Source organism: Lontra canadensis, unplaced genomic scaffold (genome assembly GCF_010015895.1).
Source record: "Lontra canadensis isolate GAN:19392208 unplaced genomic scaffold, GSC_riverotter_1.0 scaffold131, whole genome shotgun sequence".
NCBI classification, from domain to species: domain Eukaryota; kingdom Metazoa; phylum Chordata; class Mammalia; order Carnivora; family Mustelidae; genus Lontra; species Lontra canadensis.
The window spans coordinates 764,432-782,254 of NW_022631125.1; the positions used below are offsets into that span (position 1 = coordinate 764,432).

At 39.1% G+C, this 17,823-nt stretch overlaps 1 protein-coding gene across 1 annotated transcript in view; it reads left to right on the forward strand.

Moving 5' to 3' along the window:
- The window catches only part of USP9X (ubiquitin specific peptidase 9 X-linked), a 97,638-nt gene that overhangs the window by 50,058 nt on the left and 29,757 nt on the right, over window positions 1–17,823 (forward strand). The window contains exons 21-30 of the mRNA XM_032842502.1: window positions 2,203–2,333; window positions 2,525–2,803; window positions 3,955–4,080; window positions 4,969–5,094; window positions 6,735–6,901; window positions 11,797–11,905; window positions 12,128–12,274; window positions 13,286–13,432; window positions 14,609–14,831; window positions 17,404–17,624. Coding sequence (XP_032698393.1) covers window positions 2,203–2,333; window positions 2,525–2,803; window positions 3,955–4,080; window positions 4,969–5,094; window positions 6,735–6,901; window positions 11,797–11,905; window positions 12,128–12,274; window positions 13,286–13,432; window positions 14,609–14,831; window positions 17,404–17,624 — 1,676 coding nt within the window. The remainder of the gene's footprint in view (window positions 1–2,202; window positions 2,334–2,524; window positions 2,804–3,954; window positions 4,081–4,968; window positions 5,095–6,734; window positions 6,902–11,796; window positions 11,906–12,127; window positions 12,275–13,285; window positions 13,433–14,608; window positions 14,832–17,403; window positions 17,625–17,823) is intronic.

The window sequence follows — 17,823 nt, forward strand, 5'->3', positions numbered from 1 at the left end:
TTGATTGACTATTCTTAAGTTCGAATGTTTGGTAACGCTGAATTGTATCATGTGGTTTTCAAAGTATTTATTTTCACTGTGATTTAAAAGGAAGGTGGGGGTGCCTGGGTGACTCAGTTGGTTAAGCATCCAGCTTTTGGTTTTGGCTCTGGTCATGAGATTGAGTTCCTGAGTTGCACATGGGGCTCTACATTCAGCATGGTGTCTGCTTGAGATTCTCCCTCTTGAGATTCTCCCTCTACCTCCCCCTCTCCATATAAATAAAATCTTTAAAGAAAGAAACTGGGTGGGGCGCCTGGGTGGCTCAGTGGGATAAAGCCTCTGCCTTCAGCTCAGGTCATGATCCCAGGGTCCTGGGATCGAGCCCCACATCGGGCTCTCTGCTCAGCAGGGAGCCTGCTTCCTCGGCTCTCTCTGCCTGCCTCTCTGCCTGCTTGTGATCTCTCTGTCAAATAAATAAAAATCTTTTTTAAAAAAAAAGAAAGAAACTGGTGTTTTAATACTGTGGGGGGGGGCGGAGGATAAAAAGAAAACCCTGTGCTTACTTTGAGGTAAACATTAATGACTGTAGGTTTCTCCTACTCAAAACTAGAGTGTTTCTATGAAAACTTTTGTAAGCCAAAATGGTGTAAAACCTTTAAAGAAGCAGTTACCACTGGTTTATATGGAAATTTTTTTAGAGTGTTCCCACACCCAGATAGTAACTTCTTGGGCTTTTCTGATACCTTAGGACACATCTTATTCTTTTTTTTTTTTTTTTTTTATAGTCATTTAAATACTTTATTACACAACTGTATTCACATAAATTAGTTCCCTGGGTTCTGGAGACCCATGAGGGAGCAGGACTCCCCGGGGACGGGGCAGCATGCTGCCCGCAGACCCCGGCGCCTGCTCCCTTCTCCCCGCACATTCTCGGGACACAGATGGCGGCCACACACGCAGGTGCCCGGTTCCCCTTGCATCCGACAGAGTGGGAGGCCTGGACCTGACCGCGCTGCCCTTCCCAGGTTCAGGACTGTGGCGGAGTCCAGGGGGCATCCAGCCCCCACAGAGAGCAAGGGGTGTACAGCGGCACCCCGTGGACACGTCCCTCGTGCCTGTGAACCAGGGAGTGAGGCTGGAGTTGAAAGTTGTGAAAACACGGGGGATTTGGGAACACATCTCGGGTTGATGATTTAACCGCGTTTTAAGTTATTGTTCAGATGCAGCTGACACCCTACACTGCGCTGGTTTCGGGCCCACAGTGCCCGGATCCGGGATTTGTCTACACCGCAGGACGACCCCAGCCAGCCTCGTGCCGTCCGCCAGCGGTGACGGGGTTTCCTTCTTGCGAGGAGAGCTCGTAAGATCCACCCTAGGTGGCTCGCGGACACGCCACGGAGCGTCCCGGTGCGGGCATAGGACACATCTTATTCTAATGGATGCACAAAATAAGAAAAAGCACAAAAGCTCACAGAGGCAGCCCAAAACTCTGGTGTCTTGATGCTGAATGTCACTCCCAGGGAAGGAGCTTTGCGGGGCCACTTTCTCTGCTTGGGGGTGCACACTGCCTCTTGAACAACTTTCTGCAAAATAAACACTGAATGCTATTTTTGCTTTTTGCCTCTTTTCATAAAAGCAAGAATCCTCTTTGGATTTCTTGTGGCTAATGGAAAACAGGTGCTATTATAGGTCTTTCATGACAGTGAAGTGGTGTTAGGCGAGGTGCCTATATTCCTTCTTTTTTTTCTTTCTGTGTCTTTCCTTTTACAATTCAGTTTCTAAGGTACCACTAAGCTCCTTTCAATAAAATAGAGCAGTTAATGCATAGTGTCATGAGGGTGAACAATAGAGAAGTTGGAAGGAAGAGCTTCTAATTTTTTATCTTTTGTTATCTCGATAAGGATGACTTCCTTTTGAAGTGTACTATATTTTTTAGATTTCCAGTGGTCGTGGAGGCATGTTGATTTGAGGTCTCTGACTGGGTGAAGACCGCCTCCTTCATGTTTGGGTTGACTGATAAGAAAGTCCTAGTTCGTAGTTATTCTTTTTTTTTTTTTTTTTTAAATCTAGATCCAGCTATTTCTTGTGAGGTATGAGCCTATAAGTCAAATGAATTGATAGTTATGCCGTACTGAAATAATCTTCAAAATACCAAAAGTGAAATTCTGTGAATGCATGGATTATGTTGTGTTTTAGACTGTGTCTCCTATTTTCTTACAGATAGCACAACAATAGAAAAGTTAAGAGCTATTTGTTTAGATCACGCCAAACTTGGAGAAAGCAGCCTTAGTCCATCTCTTGACTCGCTTTTCTTTGGTCCTTCAGCCTCACAAGTGCTATACCTAACAGAGGTTGGTTTTTTCCCTTTTGAATGTATTTCATGTTCTTTGAACTTGACCTTTTTATGTGGTAATCTGAAGAAGATGGATAACACTTATAATGAAATACTTTTTAGATGGTCAAGAATTTCTTAGCAATGATGATAGGGAAAATGGAAGTTATCTTTTTAAACCCTTTTAATACAGTCCTTTTCTTCTTCCAGGTAGTCTATGCCTTGTTAATGCCTGCTGGTGCACCTCTGGCTGATGATTCCTCTGATTTTCAATTTCACTTCTTGAAAAGTGGTGGCCTGCCCCTCGTCCTGAGCATGCTAACCAGAAATAACTTCCTACCAAATGCAGATATGGAAACTCGAAGGGGTGCTTACCTCAATGCTCTTAAAATAGCCAAACTGTTGCTAACTGCCATTGGCTATGGCCACGTTCGAGCTGTGGCAGAAGCTTGTCAGCCAGGTGTAGAAGGCGTGAATCCCATGACATCGGTAATATGCTTTTTAAAAAATGTCTTATTTATACTAATAAATGGTAATTTTTTAAAGTTTGAGTTCAGAGTTTATTCAGAATGTTTTGAGTTCCTTTCCAGTGGTATCTTATTTTAGAGGTTTCTGTCTCTTAAATTTGTATGAAAAGTGAAAATGCTTTTTACTGGCTATACTCTTAATTTAAGAGGACAGTTCCTCCCTACGCCTTTAAACCCTGTTTGGCTTTCAATTACTTTAAACCTGATAAAAACTCTGCATCTCTTACTAACTTGTACCTGGCAGATATATGAAGATACAGGTGGTAATAAGAAAGTTGTAATTGACTTAGCCTGTTGCCACTCTCTTCCCACCTTGCTAGGCTTAACCTCCACTTCTGAGCTTATTCCAACTGTGGACTCTGTCTTTGCCTTGGTGGCATCCTTGATCCATCTCACCAAAAGTTCTCAAGACATGCCATAATTCAGTGTCTACTTAGGAGAGGTCAAACTATGCACTTAATTCTGACTAAAATTTGAGGTCTTCTATATTCATCACAAGTGATTGTTTACTAAGTTTACGGATAGAAGAGAAGAGCTCTAGGAATTCTATTTTTTATAAATAGCTTAGGTCTTAATCTGGAAATTGGAATGTTGATTAGATATGTGATGTTATATTAAATATGTGATATGGAATAATACCACATATATTGTCATAATAGCAAATGTCAGTAGCTGTGACTGAAATTCCTTAACGTTTCTCCCTTTCAAAGAGGAAAATGATGAGCAGGGGAAATGGGAGCAGGGTCTGCCCAGAAGCACACATGTAAGAGGTGTGGAGTAATTTATTAGTCTTTAGGTAGGGGTTGGAGTCATCACTTCAGTTTATCACTTATGTCCACAAGTTACACTGTGCCCACATGTAGAGACACAAGTTGAATTAATCTAGAATGGGTATTTGCAGAGGGACATGTAGCACCTGGTTGCGTAAGAAAAAGTGGAGGCCCACATTGTTGGCAATACGGACTGCTTTTTGTTTAAGTCACTGCAGTTCTACCATGTGTATATATGGAAGGGAGGTCATTTGGAGGGAGTGGCAATGGTGGGGAGCATGTGGTTGGTTGGGTCTGGTTCTGTACAAATTACTGACTTCAAGCAAAATGGTTGTTTTTTCAGGTCAACCAAGTTACTCATGATCAAGCCGTGGTGCTACAAAGTGCCCTTCAGAGCATTCCTAATCCATCATCTGAATGCATGCTTAGAAATGTGTCCATTCGTCTTGCTCAGCAAATATCTGATGAGGTTAGTATTAAACTTTCTAAGCTGTCAAATCCTGCCATGTCTATTTCTATGTTTGACCCTCCGTTTAATTAAGAAATAACCCTTATCACAGCTCAAGGCTGAATTTTCCTAGGCCTACTCACTCTAATAACTGTCTCAGTCTAGAGTTCCCTTAACACGAATTTTGTCTGATACTAACGTTAGTACTTTCCGGTTTGAATCCTCTATGTACAGTAAACAACATCCTCTGAAAGTATATAATTCAGTCTTCACAAATGCAGGTATGTGTGAAACCACCATCATAATCAAGACACAGAACATTTCCATCATTCTGTATGTCCCTTTGCAGTCCCTTCCCTCTACCCCAGGTAACCAGTGATCTTTTGCCACTGTAGAATAGTTTTCATTTTCTAGAATTTTATACAGGTGGAATTCTACCTTGTGTGTTCCTATATATCTAGTTTCTCCCACTCTGAATAACGATGTTGAGAATTATCTGTGTTTTGTAAACCATTATTCCATTCCTTTTTGCTACCGAGTAGTATCCTGTTGTGAATACTTCACATCGTACACTTGGCAAAGGACATGTGGATTGTTTTCTTCTTCTGACTGTGAATGAAGCTTCTGTGACTTCTGTACAAGTGTTTGTGTGGACTTGGTTTTCATTTTTTATGGGTAAAAAAATGAGTAGAATGGTGGTGGGATCATCTTTGTAGTCTTTTTAAGATGCTTCTGAAAGTAATACAGGGCCAGATAATAACTTGGAGAGCATGCTTTGTGGTATTGCTGTTAAATGAAAAAAAAAGGGACAAAAGCAGTTGTTTTACAAGGAGAAACATTTTTTCTTTTCCAGTTATTATTTTACTCTAATACGCTATCATACCATTTTTATTGTGCATTGTCTTGCAGGCTTCAAGATATATGCCTGATATCTGTGTAATTAGAGCTATTCAGAAAATCATCTGGGCATCAGGATGTGGGGCATTACAGCTAGTATTTAGCCCAAATGAAGAAATCACTAAAATTTATGAGAAGGTAAGTGTTACCTCAAAAATATTTTCCTTTTAATAATTGTGTGTGAGGCTGAATCATTACATCTGCTATCTTTACCAGTCATTTGCATCTTCATGGCTGACAATTAAATGGTAGCTATAGGTAAGATGAGAATACAGTAAAATTTTACTTTTGAAATAAAGTACTTCAGAATCCTGCCGTAAAGCTGCTTTTTAAAATATGAGACGATGTTTTTCTACTTCTCACTAGACTCAGATATGATCTCCTGTTGAATTTGCTTTTTCCTATTCTCCCCATTTTTCTTCTTTCATTATCTTTCTGTCCTATGTAAATTTTAGTTTAGTTAACTGTCAGCTGTGGTGTCCTGACATTTTAAACATTTTTGTCTGTGAAAGCAGTCAAAGGAGGGGCGCCAGGGTGGCTCAGTGGGTTAAAGCCTCTGCCTGCAGCTCAGGTCATGATCTCGGGGTCCTGGGGTCGAGCCCCACCTCAGACTCTGCTCAGCAGAGAACCTGCTTCCTTCTCTCTCTCCCTCTCTCTCTCTCTTTTTCTCTCTCTCTCTCTGCCCGCCTCTCTGCCTACTTGTGATCTTTGTCTGTCAAATAAATAAATAAAATCTTAAAAAAAAATAAAAAATAAAGCAGTCAAAGGTAGAAACCATGTCAGCCAGTTAGGTATCATCTCTGACCTTCCCTTAGATGAAGCAAATTATTTACAGAAGTGAGGCTGTGTTTAACTCCTTCATTTCTTATTATATATACTTATCCCTCATAATATTTATAATATTTAGAAGAGGAAATTAAATTTTAGGAATTTAGGGCTTGGTAGACCTTCCATTTTATGGCCAATATAACCCTGTTTTTCCTTGGATATATTTTAGAATCCTGTAGCATCTGTCTGGTACAGTTCCTGGGCATCCAACTAAGTTTTTTTGTTTGTTTTAAGATTTTATTTATTAGAGAGCATCAGTTGGGGGAGGGATAGAGGGAGCGGGAAAAGCAGGCTCCCCACCAAGCACAGAGCCTGATACGGGGCTTAATCCCAGGAGCTGAAAATCTTGACCTGAGGTGAAATCAGACACTTAACTGACTGAGTCACCCAGGTGCCCCCATTCAGCTGGTATTTGAATGCTTGTTCTTTTTTAGGCATGTATTGTAATCATCACTTTTTTATAAAATCGGATTAGAATTTACTAGCTACCTATCCTAGCATATTTTAGGTTGTAAAACCTTCCTGAACAATTGTCTAAGAAATTTGTTTTAGAATACAGTGGCACTGTAGGTACACTACCTTGTGGAACTAGTCTTAAGTGCCTAACTCTTGCAGTGCTAGAGTGTGCCTTAAGAAAGGAGTGATAGTTTCAGAAAGAAGATCCCTAGGAGCCTGAAGGACAGAGTAACAAGTGATATTCTCAGTGAGTTCCTTCATCATTCCTTGGGATATAGCAAAATACTGGAATTAGACATCACTATTCATTTCCATACTATCTCCGTACTATAATCATTTCCATACTATTCTTAAATGGGTCTCAAGTTGCAGGTAGAGAGGCTGAGGCCAAATGGTTTAAGTGAATCTGTAAGTTTTAAGCACTAACTTGAAGTTGTGTGAGATTTTTCTTAAATGCAACTCTAGGTAACTTGCCTCTGACCATAATTTTACAGACCAACGCAGGCAATGAGCCAGACTTGGAAGATGAACAGGTTTGCTGTGAAGCATTGGAAGTGATGACGTTGTGTTTTGCCTTGATTCCAACAGCCTTGGATGCTCTTAGTAAAGAAAAGGCTTGGCAAACATTCATTATTGACTTACTACTGCACTGTCACAGCAAGTAAGTATCTTTATAATTGTAAGAAACTTGATCTTTTGTTACACAGAAATGAATTTATGCTGGTAGAATTTGTTCCAGAAATCAAGTGTTTTTTGTCTCTATAGCATGATAGTGTTTAAGAAAAAATTTTTAACCACATTTTGCATAGACCTAACTTTGGTTTTAGTCTCTGCAAAATGGCAACATCAAATCTCAAAGTAAAACTAATTTTTTCCCTAATTTCAGAACTTAGTTTCACTCAAGAGATAAATATTTTAGCCCATTTTAAAATTTTGGTTGGTAAGATTTCACTTAAACAGGACATTCGCCTCCTGTCTTGGATATGTAGATGCCAGGTTTTTTGGTTTGTTTGCTTCAAGAGAAATTGTTAATTCAGTATGAAATTCACAAGTCAGGGTTATGGTAAGAACTTTCGCATTTTATAATGAGACCAAAGAGCAAATAATTAAAGCTCTTGTTTTCAATTCAAGGTCATTTAATCAATGGCATAAGCTTTGTTTTGGACTTCTTTTTGTGCAAGTCGATCAGATTTGTAGAAAATGTTGGTTTCCATCCTCATGTCATTCTAATCCTGACCTTCATGGGCTAACTCTTTAAACTGGAGCTCTAATTAGTGTCACTGTTACATGTAATTAATCTGTCTTCCATATATCATGTGAAAAGAAAGAAGATGTTCACTTTGGTTATTTTTTCAGATGCCATTCATTCAACAATGACAGAAATCACTGATGAAATTAATGTAACGTCAAAATAAAGTTTGCTGAAATAAAACCTAGTGATAAAGCCTTTTTTTAAAAAAAGTACATTGATGGAATAGATATAACTTGCTCATTCCAGAGGATGCTGTAAAGTGACATAGTGGGAATGTCTACTATTTTAGAAGTTCCTTGGTAATTTCCTTGAAATTCAGAAAGTCCTTTGACAGGATTCCCCGCTCCCAGTAAGGTTGTGCTTGTTACCTCCTTGAAAAGAAGTGATCATCATGAGATAACCCAGTATGTGAAGAAAACAGGTTGAGTGAGTCTGGTTCTATTTGATAACAAGTCAGGGGGAAGGAGGAGGGGAAAGAGGATTATCTGAAGAGTTTTAGTGAAGTCAAACCCAGAGGTAGCAAATGTTTTATTCTATATTGATTCTCAAATCTTAAATTAGGAACTTTCTTCACTTTCTTGGCTGCACTTGGTTTTACGGGTTTTCTGCCCTCTAAAGACCTTTATGAACATTCCCCCCTTACAGGAAATTAGACCCAGTTCCCTCCTCCTTCCCCTGAAACTTCACACAAGGAAGTAAAGTTCTGTAGGCAGTACTTTATCTCAGTATGCCTCTGTTCTCTTAGAGTCAACAACAGATAGGGTCTTCTAAGAGCAAGATCTTTTTGAGCTTTAGGTATCTGATTTTCTTCTCTCAGACTGGCCCTCATCCTGCCCTGCAGGTTCAAAGGCCCTTATTTCCCGTTTGTAAGAATTTGACAGCAAACCTGACTTGAACATAATTTGTTGGCATTACCTTTCTGAAATCTGAATCCCCAAACACATCCAGCCCCAATAGTTTCAGGTGCAGGATTGTGACCCTGCGTACATGAGGCTGCCCCTCAGGTAGAGTTTATACTTGCATAATATTACTAACCAGTATACCTGTGTACAGTGCATATCCCGTGTTTGCTTTCTCCCTTAATTCTGTAGCAGCTCACTAGACCGCTGCTGGCTGAACTAAGGCTGAAGTTACAGGACAGTGTCCTGCCTCTTGAGTTCTGACTTTCTGCCACATGATTATACTCTATGTAATTATACTCTATGAGCAAATTAATGTGAGAGTCTACCATGTGCTTGACAAAGTCCAAAGTCAAATAAGATAGTTCTTGCACTCAAGGAGCTTGGAGAGAAATCCGTGTCATAGGCAAAGTACTCTAGGAATTAGAAGAGGAATAAGTTACTTTCTACCCAGAAAGAGCAGAAGTGAAGGTACTTTGCCGAATGTAACGTGAGCTCAGGTTTGGGTAAGATTTATATGTGCATACAAATGGAAGGTGGGCATTGGCGATGCACCCCCTCAACCTCAGTCCCCATTATGGTATTTTTACTTCTGTGTTGTTGGACTCCGTTCTTCCTCCTCCATACTGCTTCTGCCCTCGTCTAAACAACCAGCATCCATTGCCCAGACAACTGCAATATCCTTAATCTTCCCACCCCAGTGCTTCACCGCTAAGGTATTTTATTCTCATCCTGTGACCACACTGCAGACAGCATGATCTTTGCCAAGCATGATCCCATTGTTTTCCTGGTAACAAGTCTTTCCATGCCTTCCCAGTGCCTTTGAGTTAAGTCTAAACATTCAAATTTGGTTTATAAACACTCCACAATTTGACCCTTGCTGCTGCTTGAGTTTCAACTTCAATGCTACAATGTTTTCTGAAAAGTCTCCCAGACCTTTGTTTTGGTGAGGTCTGTTTCCATATCGTATCACTACACTTACTATAATCACTAACAGTTTGATCGAAATTCCGTTAGGTGGCTATGGTTTTTTTCCAGCCCCTCTAGCACCGTTTGCCTTATACTCTACCTATTTATTCAACTCCTTTATGTTACCTGACATTGATGAAGACATTTGAGTTTGCCACCCCGGCGTAGTGCTTTCAGAGAAAAGCTGAGTAGTCTGGTTTGATGTGTGAAAGAGGAGTACAGGATAATACTGTAAAGGAGATTAGTGGGAGTCAGTTTGCAGAAGGCCTTTGATGCTGAGACCTAAGTACTCGATTTTAATATGGTAGGCAGTTTTAGTAAATAATTTAGCGAGTACCTATTATGTATCAGCAGGCACTATCCCAGCTACTAGGGATATAGCAGTAATCAAAACAGAATGTCAGCCTTCTTGGAGTCTACAAACTAAAGGAGATGGGAGTATGAAGGAGCAAACATGTGGGAAAATATATAGTATGTTAGTGATAAATGCTATAGAGAGAAATGAAGGTGATAAGGAATAGTGGGGAGTCAGTAGAGTTTGGTTTTGACCTTTAAACAAACCTCTGAAAGAGGAGGGTAGTAATCCCTGTAGATAATGGAGGAAGCATGTTTCAGCAGAAGGAACAACAGATGTAAATGTCCTGAGGCATGAACGTGCCTGTATCTTAACAGCAAGGAGACGAGTGTGGCTTGAGCAGTGAGTGAGGGATAGGCAGCTGTAGGAGATGAGGTCAGAAAGTTAACAGGCAGCCTGCTTGGATTTTATGGATCATTCTAACAACATGGATTGTTTTTTTTACCAGGAGATAGGCATTCCGTTGTAGGGTTTTGAGCAGAGGAATGGTGTGCTCTGAGTTACATTTTGAGTTTATTCTGGTGGTTTTGTTGAGAATAAGTTCTAGAGTGTCAGAAAAAACTGTTAATCCAAATAGAAGATGACAGTGGCTGGAAGTATGGTAGTATTAGAAGTGGTAAGAAGTGAGATTTTGAATATGTCATAAAGATAGAGGCCACACGATTTGTTGTTGATAGGCATGTGTTTCTTTGAAAGCACTACGGAAATCTACATGTATGAGAGAGATTTCATCAGGAAATCACAAATACTTACTTTATAGATCCCTACTTTGAGCTGCATACCTGAGGTTTTAAAAAATAACTAGGACAATGTGAATGACATATACCTGTGAAAATCTAAAGTTATAGATTTTCTCCCCAAAAAACTTAGGTACTCCTGACTTTGGTTTACTTGGATTCCATCAGATTTTACCCACCGGCTTCTAAACACCATGTACAGGTTTCCAGAAAACTACACAAAATGCCGTCTGTCAAGTCCTTTACACTGAGCTATAAATTTGGTTCTAAGCTGTCAGCTAGCACAGACAAACATGGTAGTTTCCCATGAAATGTAGTTTGCAATGTCCGTAAGATACACAGGTGCTTAGCAGGTACTTGTTAAGCATCTCCCCATATGTCAGGCATTGTTCCAGGTGTCAGAAACCCTGGTGTCACCAAGGCCCTGCCCTGAAAGAGTTTACTTTCTAATGGAGTCGTAGATCACTGTTTATGAACAAACAGCATCTGTGCATGTGGTAATGGAACTGATTGTTAGCACCTGTTATACGTTGGTCACTATTCTAGGTTCTTGAGGCACAGCAGTAAATGGGTGATCTTTCTACCCTCTTGGACATTTGCTCTGGTCACATGTATATAATATATATATATATATTTTAAAGGATTCATAGTCATCAGGTAAAGTTCTCACTACTGGACCAGAGACAAGTTCTGCCCATGGGTCATCATAGAATATTGTATAATACAGTGGTTTTCGATCTTTAGTGCACATTCAAGTCACCTGAAGGATTCATTAAAACACGGGTTGTGGGTAGCACCCCCAGTATTTCTAATTCAGCAGGTCCGGAATGGGGCCTGATAATTTGCATTTTTAACAAGTTCCCAAATGATGCCAGTGCTGCTGATCTGGGGACCATGCTTTGGGAGCCACCAGAATAATAAAAGGGAAATTGCAGCATCATCCTTCCTATAATTGCAACAGAATTCCTACAGAGTTGTGTGCCCCAAAGCGCAATGAGTAAAAATTCTGTGGACGGCCCAAAAGATGTGTAAGGCTCACTGTAAGCCATCTTGTATTCAATAGAGCATTTCCAGCCTATTCTAAGAAAGGGATGTTACAGGGTATCCCTCAAACTCTTCTAGGACAATTTGAGGTTCCTGCCATACAGCCGATACATGTGTTCCAGGTTGTGGGCTTCAGGGGGCGTTACCTTGTATCCTTGTGTTTTTAACTTTTAATTCACCTTTATTCCACCCCATCCCTCCCTCCAAAGACAGGCCAGTGTTAGAATCTTTTTGGGTTTTTTGTTTGTTTGTTTTACTTCGTGCAAATAATATGTTAAATGTGAAACACTTTTGTTTCAGAACTGTTCGCCAGGTCGCACAAGAGCAGTTCTTTTTGATGTGCACCAGATGTTGCATGGGACACAGGCCTCTACTTTTCTTCATTACTCTGCTCTTCACCGTGTTGGGGGTGAGACATTTTTTAATATGCTTCTCAGTGTGATTAATTCTTTAAACAAGGCATTCAGGAATTTATGGTTTTAGCTTATATTCAAGTTAGAACAGCCTGTATTAAGTAAATATTCTTAACTTCCCATGTTATTTTACTCTGCTCTAGTTATCTCTAGTTTTTAAAAAAGTGGCTTCTTTGCATGGACATGTGAATTCATATTATTTTACTTTATTGTTTCAGAGCACAGCCAGAGAGAGAGCTAAGCATTCAGGCGACTACTTCACCCTTTTAAGACACCTTCTTAATTACGCTTACAATAGTAATATTAACATACCCAATGCTGAAGTTCTTCTCAATAATGAAATTGATTGGCTTAAGAGAATTAGGGTAAGTTACCTTTGAATACTATGTTTATTGTATCAATAGAGTGTTTTTTTAATTGATAGTTTGTAGTTTTGAGCATTTTGGTTAAGTGAAAAACACCAAAGAGTAATAAAAAGGACCAAAGAATATACTCTGTGATGGTGGGTCTTAGTAACTCATGATTCACGGAATGAATGCAAAACAAAATGCTTTGTTTTACTTGGAGCTTGAAATACTGATTTTTCAGCCTCTTACATTTTAGAATCTTGGGCCTTTTTGTAAATTTTCATCTTGTAAAACCTTTGAATTGTTCTCATCAAAAATCAGTGTGTATGGGTCGCCTGGGTGGCTCAGTGGGTTGAGCCTTTGCCTTCGGCTCAGGTCATGATCTCAGGGTCCTAGGACCAAGTTCGGCATCTGTCTCTCTGGTCAGTGAGGAGCCTGCTTCCCCTCCCTCCCCCCACCCCGCCCCACCTGCCTCTGCCTGCTTATGGTCTCTCTCTGTCAAATAAATAAGTAAAATCTTAAACAACAACAACAACAAATCAGTGTGTACAGACTAGCACTTAAGTCTTGATGTTAACACCGAATACTCTTTACTCAGAATTGTATGAGAATTTATTTCTGAAGAGATATGTAGCTTCTATATCCCTAAAAGTTCTGAAGATAATTTCATCTTGCTTAGAAGGGAGAGCTTTGGCAAGAAAAAGAGTCTTAACGATAGAGAACAAACAGATGGTTACCAGAGGGGAAGTGGGGGGAATAGGTGATGGGGGTAGTAAAGAGGGCCCTTGTCATGATGAGCACTGCATGATGTATGGAAGTGGTGAATCACTATATTGTACACCTGGAACTAATACTATACTGTATGTTAACTATACTGGATGATTGATTTTTAAAAATAAAAATAAATTTTAAAGAATGGAAAGGTTTGGGGGAATTACTTCATGTGTTTCTAGTTCTCTCATTGTGACTTCTCTCTCCCTCCTTACCTCCCTTCCATAAATTAGACATTTGTTATTTTTTCTTTGGCAGGATGATGTTAAAAGAACAGGTGAAACAGGTGTTGAAGAGACAATCTTAGAAGGTCACCTTGGGGTAACAAAAGAATTACTGGCCTTTCAAACCCCTGAGAAAAAGTATCATATTGGTTGTGAAAAAGGAGGTGCTAATCTCATTAAAGTAAGTTTTGTCCAAAACTAGATATCTTGACCTCCTCGATGCTTGTTACCAAATCTGTCTGGCTGATTTATAATATCATGTCTTTGGTGTATTATCTTGACCTTTTCTGCCTTCTTTTTAAGAATCTTTATAGAGGGGCACCTGGGTGGCTCAGTGGGTTAAGCCTCTGCCTTCAGCTCGGGTCATGATCTCAGGGTCCTGGCATCGAGCCCTGCATCGGGATCTCTGCTAGGCAGGGAGCCTGCTTCCCCCTCTCTCTCTGCCTGCCTCTCTGCCTACTTGTGATCACTCTCTCTCTCTGTCAAATAAATAAATAAAACCTTAAAAAAAAAAATCTTTATAGAGGTTGCAGTGATTTTTTTAAATACACTTTTTCTGAATTTTGTGTGTAAATAAAACTACGTATTTAATAAAGTAAATACACACGTGAATTTTATTTTTTTTTTTTAAGAAAATCTGAATTTTTCATTTCAGTCTTTTTAAAACAACACATATTTGTGAGATTACATCATGTTTATCCTATTTCTTTAATGACTTTCTTCACATGTGTGGTAACTCAAACAAAAAGTATCATTTTAGTACATGTTATTTTTATTTAAAATTAGTGTTGGCACACATATGATTAAAGGAGTAAACATGGGGCACCTGGGGGCCTAGTCAGCTGAGCATCTGCCTTCAGCTCAGCTCATGATCTCAGGGTCCTAGGATCAAGCCAAGCACCACATCAGGCTCCCTGCTTAGCCAGGAGCTTGCTTCTCCTTCTCCCTCTGCCCCACCTCCCCACTTGTACTTTCTCTCTTGCTCTGCTCTCTCTCAAATAAATAAAATCTCTTAAGAAAACAAAAGAGTAAACTTATTTAAAATGTTAAGTGCTACAGTCAACTTGCTCTTAATTACTTAATCAGAAAAACTTGGTATATTTGTTAGTTGTAGTAAATAGTGTTTTGAAGTAGAATCTTTTTATTAGAGAATCCAAGTAAGTTTTCTCAGATGTAATGATAGCTTTAATTCTGACAAGTAATTTAACGTTATTTCCTTCCAAGAGACATTTCTTTCTTCCTTAAAAAAGATAAATGTATACACACAACTTTGTCATAAACATTATAGAAATAGAACTATATATAACATAGACATATGTAATTGCTAATACGTAATCCTTTTTTTCAACTTTTGTAGGAATTAATTGATGATTTCATCTTCCCTGCATCCAATGTTTACCTGCAATATATGAGAAATGGAGAGCTGCCCGCTGAACAGGCAATTCCAGTCTGTAGCTCCCCAGCTACCATTAACGCTGGTTTTGAGTTACTTGTAGCATTAGCTGTTGGCTGCGTGAGGAATCTCAAACAGATAGTAGATTCTTTGACTGAAATGTATTATATTGGCACAGCAATAACTAGTAAGTATACTAAAATGCAGTGTTTTGACAGATAATTCTCTAATTTGTTCAAATTCTATTTTCCTAATTATTTTTTAGGTAAACATCTTCCGCTCGTGTTTTTCTTTCAGCAACTAGCTTAACATTTGTAGGAGATAGATACATAATTTCACACAATTACAAGCAAAGAGTTTTGATGCAGAAAAATTTTCATGTGTTTTTTAAATGTCTTCTGTAGGGGTCTGAGTATTTAGCAAAATAAATTTCTTCTCCATCAAACCTAGAATAAAACCCAAACCACAGTAATAAGTAGTCAAAATAAATGGTAGAGTTCAAATTTAAAACTCAAGTTGCATTCCTTGAAATTCCTTGAAATACCTTTCAGGCCCTTACTTAGAAGCTCTTTAATATTATTTTCATATGAGCCCAAAGAAAATCTGGTTTTAAAAGATGAGAATAAGAGAAGATAACATTCTAATGCAGTTTAAGTCCTCAGGTAATGCTCACACAAAAGCCCTTGAGATAGACTTAATTAGACTCCAGATCGTAGAGATCTGGAACTGAAGCTCCAAAAGGATGAGGGGACAGTATTAAATGACTGGAAAAGCAGAAATAAGGAATCTAAGAAATAATTTAAAAGAAAACCATGTTTATCCTCAAAGCTTAAGGATATAATTGATTACAGTAAACATTTAAAAGCATGAGATTTTTTGATATGTTGTATTTCAGAAGATAAGGACATTTTTAATAACATTTTAGGAGATTCTGATTAAACTGCTTAAAAGTTTAGACCATTAAAAAAAAAAAGTTTTACCATTAGCTATTTATTCTACCAAATCTATGTATAATAAGGTGGAGGTTAAAAAGAGTCTTTTGTTTGTTCAGAGTTCTTTGTTTTGTTTTTTAACAAATCCACACATTTATTCATTTAATTTTCAATAAGCTTAACCACCTTCAAGGGGTATGGTATCACACAGATTCTGTGTCCCTTGGCCTTGCAGGAAGCTTGCTTTGAAATTTGGCATGAACCATGCCACTGCTTCCATGGACATGGGTAACCTCTCCCCAGATTCATCCAGTTTTGTTCAGTCTGCCACTGGGAGGCACCGTGTTGTCCTTTGCTTTGTATATGGGAGCACATCTCTTGCCTATATAGAATTGTTTTATCTTGGGCAGTCATCACCTTCAATTTTAAGATGAGTTGTTCGCTCTGGTTTTGGAGGGCCCTGCTACTAGCCAGCAAAAAGTGGCCTTGGACCACAGCCCTCTAGATATATTTGCTGTTTCAGAAGTCTTATTCTGAGTATCCCTTTATAGGCTTGAAGATGGCAGAAACAGGCTGCTTGTTTTTGAGTAGAACATGGTAAAAATTTGAAGTACCTAAGAAGCTACATACTAAAAACATTTCCTGCCCATTTTAGTCCGCGGCTCCCCTTTGATAGCTGTAACTATTATTGTCAGTTTGTGTCTGTCCTTTGAGCATTACTGTATGGAAAATCCACATGCAAAGTTTTTTTTGGTATAGTTTTTGTTTTTAACCACAGATTGACATATGGTATACACAATGTCTTCACTTTGTTTTCCCCTTAATATATCTGCAGTTGTTCCCTATCGACACATACATATCTGCCTAATTCCATTTTTTGGCTATATACTTTTTAATTGAGTATACTATAATTTATTTAACCAGTCCCATAGACAGTGATAATATTTTACACTATTTCCTGGTTTATACTACCAGGTAGAGGGAGACATAGAGTGATTTACAATTCTAAAAGACTTCTCAAATTCACTATTTCATCAGCTCCTCAAAATAACATTGCAGTTATAGGCAAAGCAGGTGTCACTGTTATTACATTTATTACAAAGGAAACGGAAGCTTACCTAAGGTGAAAAGAGCTGGTAAACAACAGAACCTGGATATGAACCCACATGGTCCTAGGATGCTTTAAAACTGAGCAAGCTATATAGTATATAGGTGTATTTATATTAACATTACATGTCAGAATGAATATGAAGACACTTTAAAGAACCTACAAAACTCGAAAAAAATTAAAGTTCATAATGACTGAACAGTAAAACTAAAAGTAAAAGGAACACATAGAGGGGCGTCTGGGTGGCTCAGTGGGTTAAGTGTCTGCCTTCAGCTCAGGTCAGAATCCCAGAGTCCCAGGATTGAGTCCTCCATCAGCCTCCCTGCTTCTCACTCCTCATCACCCCCACCCCCCGACTTGTGCTCGCTCGCTTGCTCTCTAATAAAATCTTTAAAGAGTAAAAATTAAAAAAATAAAGCGAGCGCATAGAAATTAGCATTATTAGCATAGAAATTAGCAAGGAGATTGTTTCTGACATTTCCATAGAAGCAGTGCTAGGTAAGACACGGGGTTTCAAATGGTGGGGTAAGAAACCTTATAGTGATACAGGTTGCTACATCCCTTCAGTTTGTTGAGGGGGAAACTTGTACTCAATGTACTGCTTCATCTGGCTGGGAAAGTAGTGGAATTGTTGGGAATGTTCACTTACCAGCTTACTAGAGCTAAAAGTGGACAAAATGGTTGTGTTTGTACTACAAGAACCTTTTCCCTTCTCTCAGCTTGTGAAGCACTTACAGAGTGGGAATATCTGCCACCTGTTGGACCCCGCCCACCTAAAGGATTTGTGGGGCTGAAAAATGCTGGTGCTACTTGCTACATGAATTCTGTGATTCAGCAACTCTACATGATTCCGTCCATCAGGAACGGTATTCTTGCAATTGAAGGCACAGGTAGTGATGTAGATGATGATATGTCTGGGGATGAGAAGCAGGACAATGAGGTAAATTTTATTTAGCATTTCTGTTTTCTGTTTGAAATTCTGCTACCAGATACTATCATTCTCTCTTACCGAGTCTTATACTTTTGTTGGACTTGTTGATACATATTTGAAAATAAAGCTGGAGTCTCCCAGCATGGACTGCTATGTCTTGACATAATCTGGTGCTCACTAGCTGCCAGATTTTACACTGCAGTTCATT